The 25,094-nt window shown below is 36.6% G+C and overlaps 1 protein-coding gene and 1 pseudogene across 1 annotated transcript in view; one reads left to right on the top strand and one right to left on the bottom strand.

Annotated features, from left to right (window-relative positions):
- Positions 1-1,523: 1,523 nt before the first annotated feature.
- On the bottom strand, positions 1,524-13,425 carry LOC133200076 (fibrinogen-like protein A; annotated as a pseudogene).
- A 10,135-nt stretch (positions 13,426-23,560) lies between these two features.
- The window catches only part of LOC133200075 (receptor-type tyrosine-protein phosphatase S-like), a 44,230-nt gene continuing 42,696 nt past the window's right edge, over positions 23,561-25,094 (top strand). Inside the window, exon 1 of the mRNA XM_061335813.1 lies at positions 23,561-24,026. Coding sequence (XP_061191797.1) covers positions 23,591-24,026 — 436 coding nt within the window. The 5' untranslated portion in view covers positions 23,561-23,590. The remainder of the gene's footprint in view (positions 24,027-25,094) is intronic.

Raw genomic sequence — 25,094 nt, 5'->3', positions numbered from 1 at the left:
CAATGACAAAAACTGTTCCGTAGTTAACACGTGGATTGCAAATAAATCCACTCACCGGTGCATTTTGCAGTTTGAGAAAGGTAGTTCCATATAATTTCTTAATGGTATTTGATGTTAGTGACCTGTACGGTTTGTCTTTAATCGTTTTAAAACAAAATTGGCACCTTTTACAATATGTAACGAGCGTCAAGATATTAAGCATAAATAGCAAACTAATAAACGTATTTTCAAAAATGAATTAAATTTTCTGATTAGTTGTCTGTAATCAACAAATTTGCGTATTTTACGATGATATTTCTGCGAGTTTGCCAACATAGAACATAGTATGATTTCTTAAGCACAACTATGACTGGGCGAATTTGAAATGGGGCAAAATTGTATGCAAGTGTAAAAGGGCGAAAATAACCCTGTATACAGTATTTTATCACATTAATCCAGTATATATTAGTCATTGCATCCTTTTTTTTTTATACCCCTCACTTTGTATTCCGACACCTCATGAGTCATGATGTCATGTAAACAAATAATTACCTTTGCATTGATTGGATAATTAAATCAGTGAAATAAAAATACTTTAAAAAAAAAAAACTTTTTTGCCTTTTCTTTATTTCGCACGTACTGTTTTAGAAGTGTAATTGTGCTCACATTGTATGTGGAGTAAAACAGTTGTCCTACGAGAAAGTGAAAGAGGGATAAAATCAATAAACCTAGGAAGATACAACATGTAACATTTTATGTATTTCTTCACAAAGATCTTAGGAAACAATATGTTGAATTCATGCCAACTATGGATTCAAGATTTCCAATGCAAAGAGTATCAAATTCACATTCTCAAGTGACCTTAGCTTTGGCTTATGACCTTGAATTCTAATTGTTCCAATCCATTAAATCATTAAAATTGGAGTATGCATTTTAGGGAATCTCTGGGCACACTTCAAACGTCTTTTACCTTGTGACCTATTTTGTTAAACATGTTTCTTTTCCTCATAGACAACAACATACCTGAGTCAGATTTTTTTCAAGTTAAGAAATAAACTGTCGTAGCAAATAGTGTAACAGAAAGACAGACCTACAGAAAAACTTCGTAATGCACTTCTCCATCCCATAGCAGGATTACAATTTAAATCAGTAATTAAAATATGTATATAATATGCTTTTGATGCTTGTAAAAAAATAGTGCCAAAACAATAAACATTTAATTCCATTCTGTCCTGTACATTTGCACGATTCCAATATTTATCATTTTTTAATCGATATTCCCTGGAAGGATGAGACAAAAAATTAATAAACGTTCATGATCAGTTTCGTATTCCGTTAAACTTTCGGATGGAACTTAATGATCAATATTTGAAAATAACTTTTATATTGAATTTTATTTTGTAAAGGTACACATTTTTGAAGCATATTTGGAAACTAACTGTTTATGCAAAAGATGGTCTTATGAATTATGATTCGCGCATTTACTACCACTTGACTTTAAATTCACAAGATTTAGTGGCACATAAAAATATGCGTCTGGTGAATCATGGCTTCTTTATCATAATCATTGTTTTTGTCACTTAGACGCATGTGCACCCCATGCAAAATTACTAGCATCGGTATACAATGCATTTAGGTTTGACAATGCACAGTTATTGTACCACCACGCCCCCTTGAAGAGGCTAGCACAACTTCCGGCACTGTAGAGATCATGGTCGTGGTCAGTTGTTGTAAACATCATCCCATTAAGATTAACGTCCGGATCTGTGGTCATCATCTTACCGCCTACAAACGAATTTTTTTCTTTCATATTCATACTAGATGCTGTCATAAGAAGTATTATCCGCACTTAAGTGTTTGCTTCTAAATGTACTCACCTTCTTATTTGGATAACAAGGGAAAAGGCCACAATAATTCTATAATTTACAAAAAATCAATCGATTTTAAACCTCCAGTCACCCTCAGGGTGAAAATCGAAATTCCTAAACCTATACGCACATCTACAGACACACTTAGACTTCTTCCAAAAAATATAATTCATTTGGGCACCACCGTAAAAAAAATGAAAATTCTGAATCCGTATTGCATATCTACAGGAAACCACCAATAATATTCCAAAAGATGAGTTGGTTACTGCAAAACATGTTAGAAAAGTCCAGCTAGTGAACCAGGTTTTTCTATAAAAACATCGTTTTTTCGACCCCTACTGGCTGTAGTCTTCCTCCAAGGTGAAAATCGAAATTCAAAAAACCTATTGCACAGAAGACACTCCCAATCACATTCCAAAATATGAATAAGCTACTGCGAAAATATAAGTGGAGTTAAGGGAACAAGTTTTTTTTTTGTAGAAAAACGACATTTTTAACCCTCAATTCCACCTGAGTGACAATCGAAATTCCAAAACCTTGTTGCACATCTATAGGACACCACCAATCATATTCCAAAAGATGGGTTGACTTCTGTGAAAAGAAATGTTAGAGGAGTTCAAGGAACGAGGTTTTTCTAGAAAAAATGTCATTTTTGACCGCCAATCGCCCCCAGGATGAAAATTGAAATTCTAAAACCTTATTGCATATCTAGAGGACACTTCCAATAAAATTCCAAAATATGAATGGGCTATTGCGAAAAATGAAAAAGAAGTTCAGGGAATTAGGTTATATGTAGTAAATATGACGTTTTTTGTTTTGTTTTTTTTTTGTAAAAAATCCCGAATCGCCCTCAGGACACCACTAATCATAATTCCAAAAGATGAGATGGTTACTGCAAAAATGTAAGAAGAAATCAGGGAACCAAGTTTTTTTGTAGAGAAATGTCATTGTTTGACCCCCAATCGCCCAAAGGATGAAAATCGAAATTCAAGAACCTTATTGCACATCTAAAGGAAACTGCAAATCACATTCAAGAATATGAATTACTTTGAAAAATGTAAGAGGAATTCAGGAAAGCGGGGGTTTTTTGTAGGAAAACGACGTTTTTGACCCCTATCGTCCCCAAGGGTGAAAACAGAAATTCCGAAACCTTATTGCTCATCTATAAGACATTCGCCCATCATATTCCAAAAGATGAGATGTTTGCTGCAAAAATGGTAAGAGGCGTTCAGGAAACCGTTCAAGAAAAACGTTTTTGGACCCTCAATTGCCCCCAAGGTGAAAATCGAAATTCCGAAACCTTCTTGCACATCTACAGGGCACAGCCAATCACATTCCTTAATATGAATTAGCTACTTTGAAAAATGTATGAGGAGTCCATAAAACCGCGGGATTTTGAAGAAACGCCCCCAGGGTAAAAAGGAAAATTTTAAAATCTTTTTGCACATGTTCAAGGCACCACCAAAGATGAGTTGGCTACTGCTTAAAATGTAAGAGGAGTTTGAGGAAGAAGAAAGGGTGACAGATGGACGGACGGACAGACCAGGATAACAGTATACCCGAACTTTCTTAGAAAATTATAAAGTTATTATATATATATAATAAATTTGTTTGTATGTTGTTTAACGTCCCTCTCGAGAATTTTTCACTCATATGGAGACGCCACCACTTGCCAGTGGAGAGCTGCAAATTTTGTCCTATACTCGGCACTTACGGCCATTGAGCAGTGAGGGATCTTTTTCGTGCCAGCACCTACTGCGACACGGGACCTCGGTTTATACAGTCTCATCCGAAGGACCGGTCTCCACGTCCCACAGTGGGATTCGAACCCGCGACGTAAGGATCAACTCGATCCTTACTTCGCGACTCTAGAGCAAACGCTCTAACCACTGAGCCACGCGGGCAACTATATATAATAAATAAAAATATAAAATATCCCTGGACCCGGGATGTATATTTGCAGTGGTGGGGTGGTGTTCCTGTCCACAAGCACTCCAAGGATATTTTTATTTGTTTTCTTTCATAAATTATTTTTCTAACACACGTTAACATTTTATATAGAAAAGCCAAATAAATAAATAACGTAAAACAAACGTTTTATTTAAAAAAAAATCTTACCCATGGATAGGATCTTTTAATAAAACGCAATATACGCATTTCCCACTTTTCATCCATGTTCTTTCAGTGTAACTTTGTGACAAAAAAGTTCAGATGTGGCCTTTTGGACCCAAACCCTTTGTTTGTTTCTTTTCTTTTTTTTTTATTTATTTCTTTTTTTTTTTTGAAAGGGTGCTTACACTGATAGCTTTTCTTGAGAGATTTAGATCAAATTTGTGACGTAAAAATTCAGTAGGGAATGTAACTATCTGCAATGGAAGACAGTTTTTTTTACTTAAACTGACCATTAAAAAATCTAAATATTTGAATTCAAGATGTAACACACCATTCAAGTTTTGGACATCTTATCTAAAACTTACTATTGAAAGTCAGTGTTACCAGCTGTTCCGCTATAGCCCGATATTGTTAACTCGTAGCTTGTCTCCGTTCCTCCTACTGTAAAATAGTTATATTGGGCATAGCTTCCAGAGCCGTCCAAAAATTCCAAGTTTATACGCATCTTAGTTAATCCCAAAGAGGTTAGACGATGAATCTCCTTCAGTCCTAAAATAGAGTGAGAAGTTACAAGTTATCCTCTAGAATTATTGTGTGGATTATATTGTCTACCAGATAAATACTAGGAATTTCGAACATTTAGCCAGAGCTCATATGCTAACTTTTTTAACCGCTCCACTGAGTCCGTTTTACAACTGAGAAGCATGTATATATACAAGGGGTGATCAACAAGTTCGAAAACTATCTCTATATTTACAAAACCACAATTCAGTCCAGAATGAAATTTGGCACACATATAGTCATACACGTTTTCTATAAACAGCAGGTGTTATATAATGTTCTGCTCCGTGTTTGTGACGTCACAATGTGAAAATGACGTCCATAGAACATTTGAACAGAACATCAATATGTATGTGACTTGTGACAACAAATGGTTGACCCAGTCCTACTCGTTTAACGTATATCTTGGAAATTCCTTTGCAGTAGTTTATGATAATTTGTACAAGGTTTATGAAGACAAAAGACTTACCAGAAGTTCAATCATTAATTGGATTGATTGTTTTAGTGAAGGCAGGGAGATGGTTGAAAATGATTTTGTTCTTTTGCCTAGCGAAAGCAAGCCGGGGAAAAGATGTGTCCTTAATTGAGCAATTTGTTTTGAAAGATCGCCAAGTTCAATTAGAAAAATAGTTTAATATCTTAACAATAATATAATTATTAAATCTCTAAAATATCGTTTACTTTTGACTTTAAACATACGAGATATGATAAAAAGAGGTCGTCCATACTTTATCCCCATTGGATAAACGAGGCTCCCGAGACAGAGGACTTGGGTTTTGATGATCACGATGCTAATTCTGGAAAAGGATGTCCTTATCCACCCATCCTATTGCCGGGATTTGGCCATTTCTGACAGATGGACTGTTCTTGTTATAAAAAATAACTTGCATGGTAAGAAATATAAGACTCGGAAAAATCTTTTAACTTCTGTGAACAGAACGCAACGATGCATGTCACGTGACCGCCTGGATCACGTGCTTCGCTAATGGGCAGAACAATGGCAGATGTGTATTATAATCGGAGAGGACTACTTTAAAAAATAATGACCACTGAAACCTCATTTTATTTCTTTTAAGGAATTAATTCAATTAGTTCGCGAACTTTTTGATCACCCGTCGTAAAGACAGAAAGGGGTTTAACTCGGAACTAACCGAATTTCGAGAGAAATAATTTAACATGTTTTATGCATTCACGATGTCTAGCTGATACAACTTAGTGGTCCAGAGAACTCAACAGGATTTACGAATGCAGACTTTATCAAAAAATCAGGGGATTAGACGCCTAAATGCATTTCAACGATCTTCTCTTTAATCCAGATCACTTTTAACTTCTGCTACAAGACAAGACCAGACAATGACAGCAATGTTGTAAGAATTGTTAAATGAGAACAGTAATTGGATGACACTTTTATTGATTATCAAATCTTACAAAGCCCCGATCAAAGTCTGTCTACAGTAATAGAACTTGGTCGTCCATAGCTGATGCTGAAAGTCCGCAGTCCGCGGACAAGATTGATTGATTAAATATTGTTTAACGCCGAGTCGGCAATCTTTCAGCTATATTTCGGCGGTCGCACACAAGAAGGCCCTAAAAGGGTCCTATTTCCGCACACAAGAAGGTCCTAAACGGGTCCTATTTCAGCCGGGGCAGGTGGTTTGGGGCCACCTTGAGGCCCCAAGTGGTATTAGATTAAAAAAAAAACAATACAAATGCAAAAATTGTGAACAGCCAAACAATTTGAAATATTCTAGATCTAGAGCAAAGAAAACAACCGAACATCCAAAACCCCAATTTAACATCAAGAAACTCAAAGACCCTAAAAACAGCAAGTGTTTGTGCTACAACTTCAAAATCGTTTCCAAGCTCTCGCAACTGTTGAAGACTGCTCAGTTTTGCATAGATGGGAGAGAGTGAGAACCACATATGTAAAAATCTGTGAGGAATTTTAAGAACCAGGTCATGTCAAAAAAGAATACAAAATTTAGGTGTCCACAGAAGTCAAAAAAAAAAAACGATTGAAGACAGGAGAAAGATTAAAGAGAAACTTAGACAAGTAAAAACTAAAGCACGGACACAAAGAAAAAACAGAAGTATGCAATGTCACGAAAGACGTTAAAAACAAAGCAGAAACAGATAAAAGAAAACACATAGACCAGCTAGCCTGTCAAATAGAGAAAGCCATGGCCACAAATCGAACATGGACAAACCTGTTTTCATAAAAATTTGATAGCCCATTGTGGCCCCACCTACCCCTGGGGATCATGATTTGAACAAATTGAATTAACACTATGTAATGAAGCTTTCACATAAGTTTCGTCTTTTTGGCCCAGTGGTTCTTGAGAATAAGATTTTTGAAACATCTTTTATTTTCACTAATTCATAATTATCTCCCCCTGAAAGAGAGTATCATCCTCCATTTAAACAATCTTGAATCCCCTTTACCCAAGAATGCTTGTGGCAAGTTTAGTTGAAATTGGCCTTGTGGTCTTTGAGAAGAAGTCGAAAATGTTAAAAGTTTAAAGATGGGCGAATAGACGGATGCCGGACAAAATGTGATCAGAAAAGGCTAAGCTCAGGTGAGCTAAAAACTAAGTACCTACAAATCAAAACTCCCCTATTATATTGGAAGACGGTCCAATTGATGATGTACACAGTCTCATATAGGGTGAGTTAACCATGCATCGGACACATACCTTGCTTCGGACAACTTGAAGCAATAAACTTTCATTGAACCTGAGTCTCCCCGTGTTTTTACTTGTTTCTGTCTTAAAGGTGAAGATTTAAACTTTTTAATGATGCCGATTTTTATTTTCATGTTGTGATAAAAATACCACAAGAATGGCCTTGAAATTACGTCATATTTTGCATCATCAAAGGGGAGTAACCAGAAATTCACGATTTTGCAATTTTTAGAGTTGTCGTTCTTTTAAATAGACGTCAACGGAACGGGTCGGACCTAGGTAAAATTTATTAATAATTGATAATTTTCAGAAATTTTCAAAAATTTTACTTCAATGTTTGTATAATATTTCTTAGAGTTGTTTTTAACTAGTATGTTTATTTCACCGTACATCGGACACAAATTAACCATGCATCGGACACTTTCCGATGCATGGGTAATCACTTCCATTTTCATATAAAACCCAAATGACACCTATTTTTTACGGAAATAGAAAATAAAAACTCTAAATTTTAAGTGAAAATACAAGATATCGATATATGACGACTACAAGTGGACTCAATTTATTTCTTTAAACTAGATGATGATAACACACGAGACAAAGGCGCGAGTTGCCATATTACTTGCATTGTAAAGCCTTTCTAAGGCGATGTGATGCACCTAGAATCTCTTCACATTTGTGGATCGAAATAGTCATTCAAATTTAACTAGAAGTTTAATTTTTTAATTAAAGATAAAAATGTTTCGATATCACTAATTTTAAAGCACCGAGATCAAGGTATGATATTTTTCTGGTTTAAATACCATATGTCCGATGCATGGTGAATATTGTCCGATCCATGGTGAATTCTGACTTATTTCGAAAAAATCGGGTTTTAATGATATTTTCTCTATAAATAGCACACGATTGTGTCAAAAATTTATATTTTAACCACATACTACATATAAAGTTCCATTTTGATAATATTCGGTTGGTAGCGATATCGCTAGAACTTGTTGAAGTGCGAGGGTGTCCGATGCATGGTGAATTCACCCTATAGGGGAAGAATTGACAACAAAAAAGGAGGAACTGACGAAGATATAACATCAAGAACAGGAAAATCAAGATCAGCATTTGTCACACTAAGACCAATATGGAAAAACAAGGACTAATCTCGGTGGAGATTCGGCTGGGCTAGATATTTGGTCTGACGCCCACCGAATCTCGGGACAGTCCTTCATAATTCATGTCTGGAAATTCAGCCCCAACTTCGGCCGGCTATATCAAGAATTAATCACCTAGGCGACACTGTCGTTCGCTTCAATTAAGTCATTTAGTTGTTTAATTAACTCTCTGTCACTATTATTTTCACATTGCTTACCGTCTAGGCATGTAAATCCCACCATAAAAACATTCACTAAAATCTCCGTTCAAAATATGGCTCCCCTGACGTAATTGTTTATCTCCTCGCACTAAAGAGTTCCTACAGTCTGTTTTCTTTCGTGTGATGCTGAACCTCTACTGTAGCTTTTAGGTATTTTTCATAGAAATGAAAACAGACCATAGAGGAACTCTTTAGTGCGAGGAGATAAACAATTACGTCAGGGGAGCCATATTTTGAACGGAGATTTTAGTGAATGTTTTTATGGTGGGATTTACATGCCTAGACGGTAAGCAATGTGAAAATAATAGTGACAGAGAGTTAATTAAACAACTAAATGACTTAATTGAAGCGAACGACAGTGTCGCCTAGGTGATTAATTCTTGATATAGCCGGCCGAAGTTGGGGCTGAATTTCCAGACATGAATTATGAAGGACTGTCCCGAGATTCGGTGGGCGTCAGACCAAATATCTAGCCCAGCCGAATCTCCACCGAGATTAAACAAGGACATATTTGTATAAAGACCAAAATAAGACTGTTTGTAACAAAATCAATCCTCCTCTATGGATCAGAGGCCTGAAAACAAACGAAACAGTCAGAAAATAGGCTTCAAATGTTTGAGAACAAGTGTCTACGAGAGATCATAGGAATAAGGTGTCAGAAAAAAATCTCCAACTTAGAACTGCCGAGAAGAACCAACCAGCGGTCCATAATAGATACCATCAAAGAGAGAAAAATGGGCATATTAATTTTAAAAAGACCTCACAGCAACATCACGAGGGCATGCTATGGACTGGAACCCTCACGGTGAACAAAGACAAGGGCATCCAAAGTCAACTTGGAGAAGAACACTAGACGGTAATAAAAATCGATCCGTATGTTCTGGGGAGAGGCTAAAGAAGCAGCCCAAGACAGAAACAGATGGAGAGCTGTTGTGGCAGTCCTATGTCCCTCCAGAGGTAAAGAGTGCCAGGTGCTTGGCGGAGGAAAAGTCGCTATCTATGTTTACTATTTAGGTTTGACGCGACGCCGGGAGCGAGAATCGACCTTTCCATCACGAAGCGAGCGCCTTACCACGACCGGTCCTCATTTTGTTTGAATAACAATCACCCCTCTCCCCCAAAAAACTCTAATTTGATTGGTTGGAAATCATAATGTCGCCTCGATTACTTAGACTACTTAACAAGTGCTATCGGAAAGCGGTTCACCGTTGTATAACCAACGGTCTTACCTTGGGTGAGATATTTGGACTGAAGCCTTCATCGATGAAGGTCCAGCCAAGCCGAATCTTAGTTAGAATAATCTAACTGTGTCTCGGGACAAGCCCTCACCACAGTTAGAATATGTCGTTAAACCGGGTCCGTAGGACAATAGCCTAATCTCAGCCGAAATTAACATCCCCAAGTCAATTCATCGCCATCGATAAACCCCAAAACTTATCTACTAGAGTAATCCGCGGTGCATAGGAATTTCGATTCACTGGGCTACAATTTTAACTAAAGTGTAACCATTTCATAGAAATAAAATCAAATCGTGTACATACTTTTTGGGGGGAATAAATTTCTATTTTTTCTCTGTGTTTGTGTTCTTTGTGTTTGTACTAATCAAAAACTTAGGGGGAAAGTTGACCCTAGCAGAGCTTGCTAAAGCAGTCAGTGTGTGCAGGGGTTCCTTTGGAGAAATTTGTGAAAAAAAATAAAACAATTGAAAGATTATTCATTCCTCTCGCGAAAAATTGTTGCAAATAGATTAACAAACATAATTTTATTTATTATAGATAGTCACGGCATTGAGTAAGCACCAAACGACCATATTAAGATTGTTTCACAAAATTTGGGCAACCGGATGTTGGGTGGACAGGGTACTGACACTAAGGCACTGGAAGTCTACTAGGCGATATGATAGTCAACGCTGTTATTTGATTTTATCTGATATACTCCTTCTGTCGCAACCTCACGGACAACCGTCGGTAATCATCAACTTCATATCTAAGCATAAACGGTGCGCATTGCACGTTGGGAAATGGTTTTTGGACAAGGTCATTCAAGGGACATGCCATGACACTGGTGATACTTAGACATTTGTCAATCCCACTGTATTGGAAAAGATTGCATATTATATATATCAGAATCGATCAGGCAAATGTTCAATTCACAAATAACAAATGGTGCTTTAGCAATTTTATCTAGTGTATTTTTGAATACTAGTATTTGCAAAAGCTTAGACAAGGAAAATATCAAAAATATTTATATATGTATACCTAATTTGTGTTTTGCTTTTTATAAATATTATTTTTGATTTGTGTTTATGCTATTTATGTTTACTATAATTTAAGAAATAGCAATAGTATTTCAAAATTTAGAAACAAAGTATCTGACCTATCCAGAATTCAATGGAGTTTGAACCAAATCCTGTTTCGTACTCTGTCCAGAGTTTACTGTGAAAGTCAACCATCCCATTAAGTCTACGCTGAATTACCTGTAAAGTCAAACTTCATTCAGTGATCAAGTATCAGATGATCGAAGAATGTTACACATAATTACTTCACAAAACAACAACAACAAATCAAAAAACAACAAACAATTAAACAGAAAACATGACATATCATCTCACAAAGAACGACATATTCCTCACCGTCCACACTTCGCCAGAGAAGAGTTTGCAAACATAAGAAACGTCATTTCCGTTCAAAGTGACAGAATAGTGCTCTGACCCAAGACCAAACTGGCTAGTGATAGGGAGACAATCACACCCCTCGGAACAGTTCAAATCTATACAAAAGGCCAGATGTCTAATGTGTAAAAATTAAACACTCAAACACATTTAAATTTTATTTCGATTTTGATTGATAAGTGGATTGTAATATTGAACAAAACTATTACACTTTCCCGGTTTCTACCATAAAATTTAATGGTTAAAATTTTTCATTTCAAAATGATAAATTAATTTCATTTCATTTCATTACTCTGTGTGTGTGTGTGTGTGTGTGTGTGTGTGTGTGTGTGTGTGTGTATTTGGGGGTAGAGTGTTAATAAAATACGTCACACGTACCTATAGGCATAGTAGCAGTCGTTGTGTCAACTGTTAATGCTTCTGTTGTTTGGATTGACGATTCAAGAGGTGTATGCGGTTGGGCTGTCAACAGAATTGTTGATTTTGTTGATAAATCTGATGTTGTCTGAAGAAAAGAATTTGATGTTGTCTGGATCAAACTAGATTCAGGCGAAGCCTTGGGTATTGTTACTCCAAGAGACGCTGTGGTAATCTGGGAAAGAATTTGAAGCACATGAGAATAAGATTTCCTCGTTTATGAATGAAATTTGGTTTACACTAATTTTAAATATAGTTTTTGAATTGTGCCTGTTTAAACATCAACTTATTTCCATGTCAGTTATATATCTTTGTTCGGAACAAAGTAATAAGGCCAAAGGTTTTGAATTTCCGTCTTGATCAGCATTTATTAGTTGCCAGAAATATAAAAATAATTACCATTATACTCACTTCAAAAAAACGCTGGCAGATGGATGTGTTGGACGAACCTACATCTGGCAATGTGGTCCACAGACGGCATCTGAAATAGTCCGTGACGTCACATACGTCCATAGCTATACAATCAGATGTTTCTAAACATCGCAGACCACATCGTACTTCAGGATTTTGACTACCTAGTAAAAAATCTAGTAATTCGTTTCCTGCAAAATAACTTACATTTTCTGCTGAAAGAAAAGACAATTCCTTTACAAAATGTCCATGTGAAATACAAAAGCAGATAAAAAGTGCCTTAAGTATCGCCAAAATTCTGTACATCTTGATCGACAGATATCCCAAGGAAAGATCGAGTGCAGTCGAACACTATTTCTTTAGCATTTATATAAAATTAATCATATGATATATGAGGTATCATCGGACATCAGAATTTCAATTTCAAAACTTAATTAGTCCAAATAATGTTCAGTTTGTCAAATAATCCCTTTCAGCTTCATCAACTTCGATTTTTTAACACGTCAAATGACTTCAAACGATGAAATCTGATATGTTCCCCGAGTTGAAATCTTTGATATTATGTTTATCTGCATTCAGTTTTTAAGGATACATAACACAAACAAAAATTTGATGCATGGATTGATATATATATTTCTGGCTAAGTTTGAATAGAAATGACATAAATAATAAATCCCTAAAATACAAAGAAATCGTAAGTTTTTTTTAAATTGGTGTTTAGATATACGACTTTGTTTTCGCTTTTATGTAATTCTATACAAAATTTTCTACATATTTTTAACATTGTGATGAAATCTTACATATTTCTCCCACATTACTTGGCAAACATTACTCAGGTTACCTATTTGAATAAAAATCTATGAGAAATATTGCTGATTTTTGAAAAAGTTTCTTTGTGTTATTTATCCTTTAAAATATTTGCTTTACTATGGTGTGAATAAGTGGGTATTGAAACATAATAAAACTACGAGATAAGATATAAAGTACAATATATATCGTATGATCAGAGATCTCCAAACTTTGTGTAACATAAGAACTTTCTTCAAAAAATGATGGGAAATATGATGTGTTGTTGTCCCTCCATGGTTGTGCAATGCACAGCTTGATGTTAAATGTACACTAGTGTATATGTTTTGTCCGCTCGCTTACACATCAACCGCTGGTTCGCATAACACATCTGAAACATGCGACAAGAGAGACGGATTGTTGTCTCTCTGTCTGTACACATGCAGCCTCCCCATAACAATTCCCATTCAGCCTAGCTCCTCCCCATGGTGACAGAAAGAAAGTGGGGACGGTCAGGCTGAACTGCAAGGACTCCGAGGAGACTGAGCCCCCAGATGCATGTCGTGCAGGGCTCATCGATGTGTGGATATACCATGGGGTCTACAAACCAATCCCCTTAATATTGGTTAAATAGTTCCATTGTCTTTGGATACCAAGGGAACGGAGAAGGCAACTGGAGTTAATAAAGACAGAAAATCTAGACAAATAGGGTTTCCAGCCCAGAAAATCAATAGTTTTAGGGATGGTTCAACCTGACAGAAAAACCCAGCTCCTGCAAGTAGCAGGTTTGGCGTGGGGCAAATCATCCAGCACTACAAAAACCACACCCAAACAATAAATAGGTCACATATTCACATACAGGGATTACCCAGCTATCATATATTTTTCTGATGATGTGTTTACTTGTTACAACTATGGAAATGTCACAAGGAAGTCTCCATGATAAACCTGAAAGGAAATCTGTGGACTGAAAGATTCGCTGGTCAATATGAAGAATAGAGACATGGAAAGTAAAGACAATGTTTGCTATTTGAAAAGACGGCTAGTTCACAAAGGAAATGCAAAGATATCGAATCGACAGTTTGGGGATAAGTGAGTGCAGATTGGGTGAGTCAGGAAAGGACAATTCATTACATATTGGTTTATGTCCGAGTATCTCTCCATTCCTTAAAAGTAATTGAGCCGAGGCCATAAAGGGGCCGAGGACTACTGCTTTTAAGGAATGGAGTACGAGGATATCAACCCACTTAAAATCAACTGCTTTGAATGATATTATTGTTTGTCAATATGTAATATTATTAAATAAGATTTACTTTATTTAAATGAAAATTTATGTATATCCTTTCCACAGCCATAGAGTAAAAAATGCGTAATGGCCAAAAATAGAGATATTGACCCCCTGTGCTCGGCCCAAGGCGAGGATTTCATGACATATTTGGAATGGATCGTAACAGGAAGTTAAAATTACAAAGCTCTTTCTTTATTCTGTCTAATTTAATAGATCCTCAGATACGCAACAGGAAAGGGGTTTCATGAAACCATTTATGGATTTCCACACCCTTCAAACTTTGGCCGGTATAGGTTACTCTTAATAGACTGATACACAATTTAGACATCAGGGAAAACTTAATAGAAGGTAACAAAGAAAAAGGAAGGAGGAATGAAGGGAAAAATAACACCCTAAAAGCAGAAAAAAAGATTGATTGATTGTATGTTGTTTTACGTCCCGGTCGAAAAATTTTCACTCACATATACCGGTGAAGGGCTTCAAATTTAGACCTTTACTCGGCACTCAGGGCCATTGAGTAGTGAGGGATCTTTATCGTGCCAACGCCTGCCGTGCAAGGGGCCTCGATTTTTAAGGTCTCATTCGAATGACCCGCAACTTTCACTTCAAAGGAGCGAGCGCTTGGCGAAGGAACAGTTCTACCTTATTTTTTTTTTTTTTATCGATTTTGGTCAGTCGCGGCCGGGGCTCGAACCCACGACCTTCTGATCACGGAGCGAGCGCTCTACCGAATGAACTAGAGTGACGGTCAAAAAAAGAAGTGTCGTGCATACTTTTTCTTCGTCTGACCTCTGCGCCGTGACCATTAGGCGATCCCGATCTTCATTCTGTAACACATTAAATCTACATTTTCTCGATGTGGATAATTTTCGATACAGTGATTTATATTTTTATCAAGATTTTTCCCCGGACCACTCCCCTTCGGATCAACATTGTTAACAATCTCCGGCCGTCGAAAGGATATACACGGCAAAGAAAGTGTTGTGAAGTTATTTAAATCGGCTTCGGTAACGCAGTACAGTGAGTACCCGACTACATTTCAGAGGGCACCAGGATCCATACGCTGTTTCTTATGAAAATATAACAAACATTATAAAATTTATTAAGTTCTAACAAGCTAAGTACTAATAGAGGTGTGATAGGGAGAACATATACATAATATAAATGCTATGATCTCCATGTGTTTTGTAACTTATTCCCTCCCCCCACCCCCTCCAAAAAATGGAGGGCTCAAAGAAAAGAATGATATCACAAGAAGATTTTAACAGGAAAAAAACCATCAAATACACAGGCAGACAGAGAAAATATCACATAAATGAAGTGTCAATAGCCATGACAGTCAAAGAAAGTCCAAAGATTCCTGAATGAATAAACTACATATACATAGAACACCAGTCATTGACGAATCATTACAGGAAGATTCTGGTCCAAGTTCATCAGCACCACTGTAATCGAAGTATATGTACCAAGTAATGAAGCAAAAGAAGGAGGAGACAAAGACTCGTTATATGAATAACTTCAAACGGTGTTCTATGCTACGCCACCATGGCATGATTCTAGTCTTTGGAGTCGTTAAAACAAACCTTGGAGGACGATTTGATGGAGAAGAAGGAAACATCGGTGTATATGGGATTGATTGTGAAAGAAACTAAAATGAACGGTTATCATCCTTTTGTGCTATTAACGTCTTGGCAGTAACATCAATTATGTTCAAGAAAAAAAGATATCCACGTACAAACACGGACGTCATCAAATTGACATCACCCGAATCAGATAGATCATGTAGCGGTTAATGGAAAGTTCGAGAGATCTATTCGTGATGCTTGTGCATTTAGGTATGCAGACGTTGGCAGTGATCACAGTTTGGTAGTAATCAGAGCCAAGCTTAAATTACTCATATAAGGTATGAAAACATTGAATTGCACAAAATAAGAAACGCAAATTTGAATCAAAAGACATTACAGAGAAAACCAGGTTATTGTTTAGAAAAAGATATTACATCCTTGAGGAACAATCAATAATGACACAGAGAGTCAGAGAGAAACCTTTAAGACTACATATAATAAAAGAGCTATAAACGTCTAAGGACCAAAACAGAGAGAACATGAAGAATGCATAAGAAGTGAGAGATGGAAGAAGGTAGATGTTAGAAAGCAACTGAAAGAGAAGCTAAGCTCTTTAAGATCAAAAAAGGGTAAAAGAAAGGATACAGATTGATTGATTGTATTTTGTTTTACGTCCCATTCGAGAATTTTTCACTCATATAGAGACGTCACCATATACCGATGGAGGGCTTACTCGTCACTCAGGGCCATTGAGCAATGAGGGGTCTTCATCGTGCCAACACCTACCGTGACACGGGACCTCGGTTTTTAAGGTCTCACCCAAAAGACCCGTGACTTTCACTTCTAGTGTGGGGCGCTTGGCGAAGAACCAGTCACTATCTATGTTTACGCCTTAGGTTTGACGCGGCGAACGCCCTACCACTAGGCTACCATGACCGGTAAGACTACAAAGAGAACAATAACTAAAACAAAGGAGTGAAAAAGAATAATGGTATGAGAAGGGACAGATGAGCTAGCAGGGGAGGAAGAGAAAGCAGCACAAACTAGCAATACGAAAAGTGTGTTCGATTTCACCAAGAAGTAATGTAAAGATAAACCTAAGAATCTTGGTTTTGTGAAGAGAATGGATGGTGTGATACTATCAAAAGAAGCAGAGATAAGAGGAAGGTGGAAGGAACACTTTTATTATGTTCTCAACAGGCTTGAACAAGATTGTCCAAAAACAATTGAAAAGTATTAGACATAAAACCACCATCCCCAGATCTTAATGTCAGAGACATGAAGAAAACACGTTGATATTTTTAAAAATCATAACAGAACTTCATAGCGCAGACCACGAAAGCGTGTTAGTGCCATGTAATATCCTTTTTAAGTTTGTAATTCCAACTTTAAAGTTGGCTTTACCAACTTTAAAGTTGGAAATTCCAGATTTAAAGTTGGCTTTTCCAACTTGAAAGTTGGTAATTCCAACTTTAAAGTTGGCTTTTCCAACTTTAAAGTTGGCTTTTCCAACTTTAAAGTTGGCTTTTCCAACTTTAATCTGGGCTTTTCCAACTTTAAAGTTGGTAATTCCAACTTTAATCTTGACTTTTCCAACTTTAAAGTTGGTATTTCAACTTTAATCATGGCTTTTCCAACTTTAAAGTTGGCTTTTCCAACTTTAAAGTTGGATTTACCAACTTAAAAGTTGGAAATTCCAACTTTAAAGTTGGCTTTTCCAACTTTAAAGTTGGTAATTCCAACTTTAATCTGGGCTTTTCCAACTTTAAAGTTGGTAATTCCAACTTTAATCTTGACTTTTCCAACTTTAAAGTTGGTATTTCAACTTTAATCATGGCTTTTCCAACTTTAAAGTTGGCTTTCCAACTTAATCTTGGCTTTTCCAACTTTATAGATGTTATACTGAGGAACATCGAACAAGGAATAACCGGTCACAGTAGCCTTGTGGTGGCACTCGCTTTGTGATCGGGAGGTACCGGGTTCGATTTTTCGACTTTTCTATATGAGTGAAAAATTCACGAATGGGACGTTAAACAACAATCGAACAAGCAATAGAGTGATCAAATTACTTTCTATTCATAGATTATGAAAATGCATTAGATAGTGGACATCAAGAAACATTGTAAGGGAAATTCCACATCAAGATGGAATTCCAGAAAAACCAGTAGCCAAGATCAAAGTCCTGTACAGTTATAACATGTGTGCAGTAATACATAGAGTTGAATCATCAGACTGTTTGGCTGAAAAATTTGGATGTAATATGTCAGGATTCTAATTCATACTTTCACAGGATCATGAAGAAAACAACATAAGAAAACAACTATGGAATCCAGGTGAAATTAACACAAATTAGATGACCATGATTATGCAGACGATATTGCTCTCCTGTCAAGTGGTAAAGATCAAACTCAACAGAAGTCAGAAGAATTGGACATTTAGATCAACAGGATTAATCATCAACTCCGACATAACAAAAGTAATGAGATTGAACAACATCAACAACCAGGAGATAAATCAATGGAAGTACGAATGAGGTTGACACTTGTCTATCTTGGTGTAACCATAAGTAAAGAACTAGAGAAATACAGAGATATATGGAGAAAATTAGGTTATGCTAGAGTAACCTACAACAGATTCCCCAAGATATGGTCAAGCAACTACCTTTCAAGGAGGACCAAATTGAAGACCTACAAGTCAAGTGATATCTGTTTTGCTATACGGAAACATGGAAGATCAAAAACTAATTGACACCTTTCTCCATGAATTTCTTAGAAAGATTATGAACATACTTTGACCGTTAAAAAGCACATCAAACATGGAAAAGATAAGTAGCATCATAAAAACCAAATGGTGGAAATGGATAGGACATGTGCTAAGAATGAGAGCAGATAACGCCTGGCAGAACAGGCCTTTTTTAAATTCTTATTTCATTTTCATTTACTTTTTTTTTCGTCGAAAAATGACAAAAAATTCCTATAAAATAATTAAATCTTTCTATGCTGAAACCGTATTTCAAAAGAGATGCCTTAAACATCCAATAAATAAGATATTGATGTGGCATTCCAATTTAACAAGAAATTAAAATGAATTTCATGCCTAACATTAGCGTAGGTATCGTAACATTTGTTCTCTCTCTCTCTCTCTCTCTCTCTCTCTCTCTCTCTCTCTCTTGTTATTTTGTTGTTGGTTTTCTTTTGTCTTTGTTTTGAACCATCATACCAACAACCAGTCAGAGATAACGCGGTATCCTCGATTGACTAAGTTTACCCAAATCAAAGGCGGGAAACTTGACGCTATAAATCAAACTCCCCGTCGAGGCCCAATCTAGAGACCTCTCCCGGATGACGCAGTACACAAAATAATAATAACAAATAATAGCAAATAACAATAAAGAAGTAGATCTTAGTTAAAGTTTGAAAATATTGAAATTAAAAGTATTGATAAAAGTATGAATTTATTTTAAAAAATGATAAATGCTAAAATTATTTTAAAAAATCACTTAAAATTAGGAAAACTCTGCTCCAACTACAGTATAAATAAAATGAACTTTCATTTTCAAAAAGATTGCACTTCCACTTTCATTTCGCTCATGGATGACAACCTGCAGCAAGCGAAAAAAATTTTTGGATTTGATTTTGAGATAAAGGAAGAACAGAATGAAGCTATCCATGTCTATGGAAAAAAGATACGTACCAGTAGTGTGTCTTCTTCCCACTGGATTTGGAAAAAGTAAAATATTCCGGTTAATGTCCTTTAAGTGGAAGATCCTTCTGCCATTGAAACTGTAATATCGCCATAATGAAAGATCAGGTTAAAAAGCTATGTGATAACGGGGTACCTGCATGCTTTCTTGATATGACTTGTAAATATGGCATGACATACAAATGGGAAAAATGCAGCATGACCTAGGAAAGAGTGCAGTGTCTATTTTGGATTCAAAGGTCATCATTATTTTTTTTTGTTTGATGTACTCCGACCATACTCCGACCAATATTTTTCAAGGTTGATAGGTTGGTCTTTTAAAAAAAATTCTAATACCTTTATAAATGTTACGTTTTTAAGAGTATATCAAACGCTGAAGTTCATGATCGGACACTTGTACAAACCGTTCATTTTTCGTCTTTGTCTCGACCTCGGGACTGGTGAAATTAACGCACTCAACTCAGTCTCCATCATGTCTAAAATATCTCCTATATCAGTATATCAAAACCCATAATTGGTTCAATTTTTAGTTCCGGTAGATCAAACGTCACAGTTCCCAAAGAATCTTCAACCTGTATATGGTTTCCAAACTGATCTAAAGAATTTTCCTTCATAATTCGGTTTCCGTGTCTAAGAATTGCGAAAGTATAAAATCACTACCGTCATCCATGGCGTTCAGAATTGAATCGACGAGGTAGATAGTTCAAGAAATACAGCCCGTTGTACCACATGCTCTTTTTTCAATGGTCATAAAAATGGCATTGTGAAATTTTGATAGATCATGGCTAACTCAGTGCATGAGAATATAGTTGAATCACGTGCTTTTAACGTGAAATTGATAGATCATGGGTAACTCAATACCTGAGAACAATGATACAAAACATATAGTATCTTTTAACTCATGCATCTTCAGATATCAGACTCGGGAGACAAGCCCCCTCGTCTGATATCTGAAGATACGCACGTTAAAAGGTACTCTATATATTACAATGCACTTGTTACGCTTCAAGTTTATAAGAGACGAAAACATTCATTTAAAAATGTGCTTGTGTGAATTCCATTTTGGATTGAAAAATTGACGTTCAAAATTTAGATTCTTTTATGTAGACCTAAGGAAGGATATACCTTCACTATGTTTATATGTTTTTGTATTTTGCTTATAAAGTCAGCTACTTTGTTTATATTCTTTTTCTTTATCAATGTAAGGTCAAGGGTCATTGGAATTGTTGCATCATAACCCTGACGTGTTCTATCTTGATAGAGCATGGTTGTTAGAGCAAAGTTAGTCATGGTGTATTGAAAATAAAAACACAGTGAACACCGCAGCAATGATACAAAATATATATTAAGAAAACAAGAGGTCCATAAGCCAAAAGGCTCACCAGTCCATATGACCCTGCTGTTCCTTATCAGCAGTTTTTTCTCCTACATATTCCTAAGTAAAAATTTGCTCCCCTGTTTTAGCCTTATCCTCGCCCCATGTGTCATGGTTTGAACAAACTTGAATCTATTTACACGAAGATGCTTTCATATCAATATCATATTCATATCAAGACAATAGTCTTGTTGGTTTTGAAAAAAAAATTTTGAAGATTTTTTTCCCTACATTCTTATGTAAAATATTGATCACCCAGTGTGTTCCCACCATACCCCCGGGGGTCATGATTTGAACAAACTTGTATCTACACGATGTTGTGAAGGTTTCACATAAGTTTAAACTTTTCTGGCATAGTGGTTCTTGAAAAGAGAAAGATTGATTGATTGATTGTATGTTGTTTAACGTTCCATTCGAGAATTTTTCACTCATAAAGAGACGTCACCGTATGCCGATGAAGGGTTTCAAATTTAGACCTATACTCGGCACTCAGGGCCATTGAGCAGTGAGGGTTCTTTATCGTGCCAACGCCTACCGTGACACGGGACCTCGGTTTTTAAGGTTTCATCCGAAAAACCCGTGACTTTCACTTCTAATGCCGGGCGCTTGGCGAAGGAACAGTCACTATCTATGTTTACGTCGCACGTTTGACGCGGCCCGATGAACGAGAATCGAACCCGGGCCTCCCGATGACGAAGCGAGCGCCCTACCACTAGGCTACCGTGCCCGAAAAAGACCTTGTTTTAAGGGATCCTAGTTGGGTTTTTTTAAATCCAGACAGACCAAATATTAAGTATCACAAATATGAATGTCAACCCAGCATGCGACAAGAAGACGACCTTGACAAAGTTCTAGGAGAAATTGTTACGGGTCTACAAAAGGACAGTTGACATTACCCTCTGACCTACATTTAGACCGACTTGTAATCAATTAGGTATGGATATAGGATATGGAGGGCAAGTAAGGAGTTGAGTTTCCCGAGAACAGGTGAAAGTATCATACCCATTATCCAGAGAAAATGAAAAAATTAATTATATCCGAACTCGGCAAATCTGAGTCAGTTATTAGAGTAGTACTTGCCACTGTAGCTCTTGGCATTGGTTTGCATGCACCTTCTGTTCTTAAAGTTATTCATTTTAAATGCCCAACCAGCATTGAGAAATACCTACAAGAAACTGGTCGCGCAGGGCCAGATGGGTTACCTGCTGACGCAATTTTGTATTTTAATAAAAAGATGTCAGTACCAACAGACCTGGCATGCAAAACTCGATGCGCCATTACTGCATTAGTAGACACTTGTTCGCGTTTGCAATTGTTACAGCATTTAGATTACAGCAGAGGTAGCCACAACAAAAAATGCAAATGTTGTGATGTGCGTGAAATTTTATGTTGTTGTACCTACTGTGAAGTACTTGCTTGTAAACCTTGACCCTTGCTGTATATTGAAGACCTTCACTCAATGATGTAAAAATAATGCATTTGAGATTTTACATGAATTTTAATACTTTATTTTATAAAATGTATATCATCTCTGGTATATATCGGATAATTCTACTGAACTCCTCAGATTGTGTAGAAATCCAGAACAAAACAATATTGGTTTCTTTAGTTTACCATTTGACCATTTACATATCAGAGGAAATTCGAACAGTAAATATAATCATTCAAAAAAAAAAGTTCGTGTTTTTTCTTATCATATTTTTGTACATATAAATAGAAAACCAACAATGCCACTATCTAGTTCTAATTTCAAAATCAGTCAGTGCACGCAACCGCGCGGCTTTGATTTCCTGGGAAATCTCTATCTCATAATACCTAACTAGAAGAGTTTGGTTTGGTACAAAACAAACCCTGGCGAAAGTTTGGGAGAGAACAAAATTTTATTCGCTTCATATTTGCTCTAATCTTTAACTTATCACATATATGTATGTTATTGATAATCCAAGATTCCTTTAACCCCGCTTTTATGATTTGACATGTGCGGGGGAGAGTAAGAGCGGAGGCCATATTGAAAAATGAGAATTTAGGGACACCAGCGACGACTTTATCGCCGTTTAAACTTCCCTATCACCGACAAATGAAGCATCACTTGAATTAGGGCGCCTCCTCGCCATTTGACATCTTTGCGCAAAGAAAGCGGCGATAGAATCATATTAGTGATGATTAACTATGTAGTAGAAGAATCATTCCATTACTGATTTCCCTCTTCTCGGAAGTTAGATCCGCGGAATAAAGTTGTAAAAGATGGCAGAGTAGCGACACCAACTGGTGTCGCTGCATTCCCGCCTTTCAATATGGCCTCCCCTCTGACTCTCCCCCGCACATGTCAAAATATAAAAGGCTAAGATCAGAAGATTTTCTGATTATGTTATTGAATGTTTTTTTATCCCCTGCTGTCAGATAATTCTGAAAAAAAACAACCCATTCTCAAGTTAAGCACCTATCAAAAGATGTTAGACTGCTTTCAATGCACTATATTTCTTAACTGACACACCATGACATAGAGTGTTACATGCTGAGTTGCTATGACAACCAGATTACCAGGATGATGAGAAGTCCCTCCCCCCTTTTCACACAAATAATGATTAACCAATCAAGTGATTGAAGAGAGTCACATGACCTCTCAGTTGTCAGATCCTGTGTTGCAAGTGAAGAAGTCAAAAGGAAGCAAAACAATACAGAGGATTGTTTTCTCTTTGACACACAATTTGATTAGGGAGGGGAATCAAAGATAAGTTTCATCAATTATTCTACAGCTTTAGTGTCAGAGAATCGGTTTACCCCACTGCAGCAACATAATCAGATAATGTGATGATTTATTCTCTTGTTCTGAGAGAGATTGGGATTTTTTTGAAACCTGATGAAAGCTTGTCAAACAATATGAAACTAATTTCTAGGAGCTTTTACTACAGGGATTGTATTGCGAGATGTGGTTTTATATGGGTCTTACTAAAAGGAATTTCTGGTCAGAGTGTACCGGAGAAACCTACAGGATTAACTCACTGGGAAGTGACTCCCCATTCTGTAAGACTGACTTGGAATGCCGGAAGTAACGAAGCCGTGATCCAGTACAAACCCAAGGACGACGATAGTTTTCAGTGGATTGAAACTCGTCCTCTCAAAATGTCGGAATTCACTGTCCGACGTCTAGAGCCCTACACGGTTTATCAGTTTCGTGTTGTAGGTGTAAATAATTATGGCCGTGGTCAGGGCAGTGATACAATTGAAGTTCGAACTGGAGAGCTAGGTTGGTCTCAAAATTACAAACTTCTATTATAACGGAAAATTGCTAATCCATTATCTTTGGAAGATATTTCAAAGTTTTTGTGTATTTTAAGCTTTGGGAAGAAGCTATATTATTTTAAATTATGCAAGAGATGCTATTTCAGTATTCTGTTGTCAATTGTTGCTAACCAAACACTTGAAATTTGACCCAAAATAAGTATACAATTGTCAGGATAAAACTTGGCCCAGTGCACTCTGTGTATACATGTTGTTATAGAGGTTAGAACATGGCTAGGATTCTAAGAGTCAGTTATTAACCTACATGTCATAAGGTATTTAGTGTCCATAGGATTTCAAAGTTATTGTACTGGTGTTTTGGAGGAAAATTTTAAAAACAAAATCTTACAGAAATTCACAGATGCAGATTCTCAGTTTCAAAGTTTTACAAAATTATGCTGATGAAATATTTGGCATCTCCCACTCTTTATGTTCTACCTAACAAGATAAAAGAGGGGAAAAAAGAAGGCACTATAGTTATCAACTGTTGATTGTGTTTTTAAATTTAGATTAATGAAAGGAAAGGAATGTAATATTTTTGTCTGTCAAAAAAAAGTTTCCGGGGAAATATGACTCCATTTCTATAGTATGCCAGGTAAGTCTAAATGAAAGGGCTGGTTAGGTTCTGCTGGAGATGCATACGTCTTTTCCAAATTTTTGGGTTAGAGTACAGGACCAGGAGATAAAGGGTCATGGCAGTTATGAGGTCAAGACATCACTCAAGAACTTGGTCACCCTTCCCAGATTCACAGTGGGCGTGCCCTGTAGGATTTCACGGATATGAACCACACTCAAAGAATTCATGAAATCGGTCACCCTTACTAAAGTTACACAGTGGGAGTTCCCTGTGGCGAAGTAGGAAGAAATGACACTCTTCATCTGTCAAGTCTGAAATTCATCTTCATCAGATCTTTATTATATGCCAAACCAGTGATAACAACACACTACCTACTTCATGGGATACCCTTAAACTTTACTTTCTGTGTTTGATATATAGTGCATGAATTTCTTGAAGGAAAAAAATAACTGGGGT

The sequence above is a fragment of the Saccostrea echinata genome, unplaced genomic scaffold, assembly GCF_033153115.1.
Source record: "Saccostrea echinata isolate AGI-Se365-2 ecotype Australia unplaced genomic scaffold, CSIRO_AGI_Sech_v1 ptg000037l, whole genome shotgun sequence".
Classification (NCBI taxonomy): domain Eukaryota; kingdom Metazoa; phylum Mollusca; class Bivalvia; order Ostreida; family Ostreidae; genus Saccostrea; species Saccostrea echinata.
The sequence above is the reverse complement of the archived record's forward strand: the minus strand, read 5'-3'. Positions and strand labels throughout refer to the sequence as shown.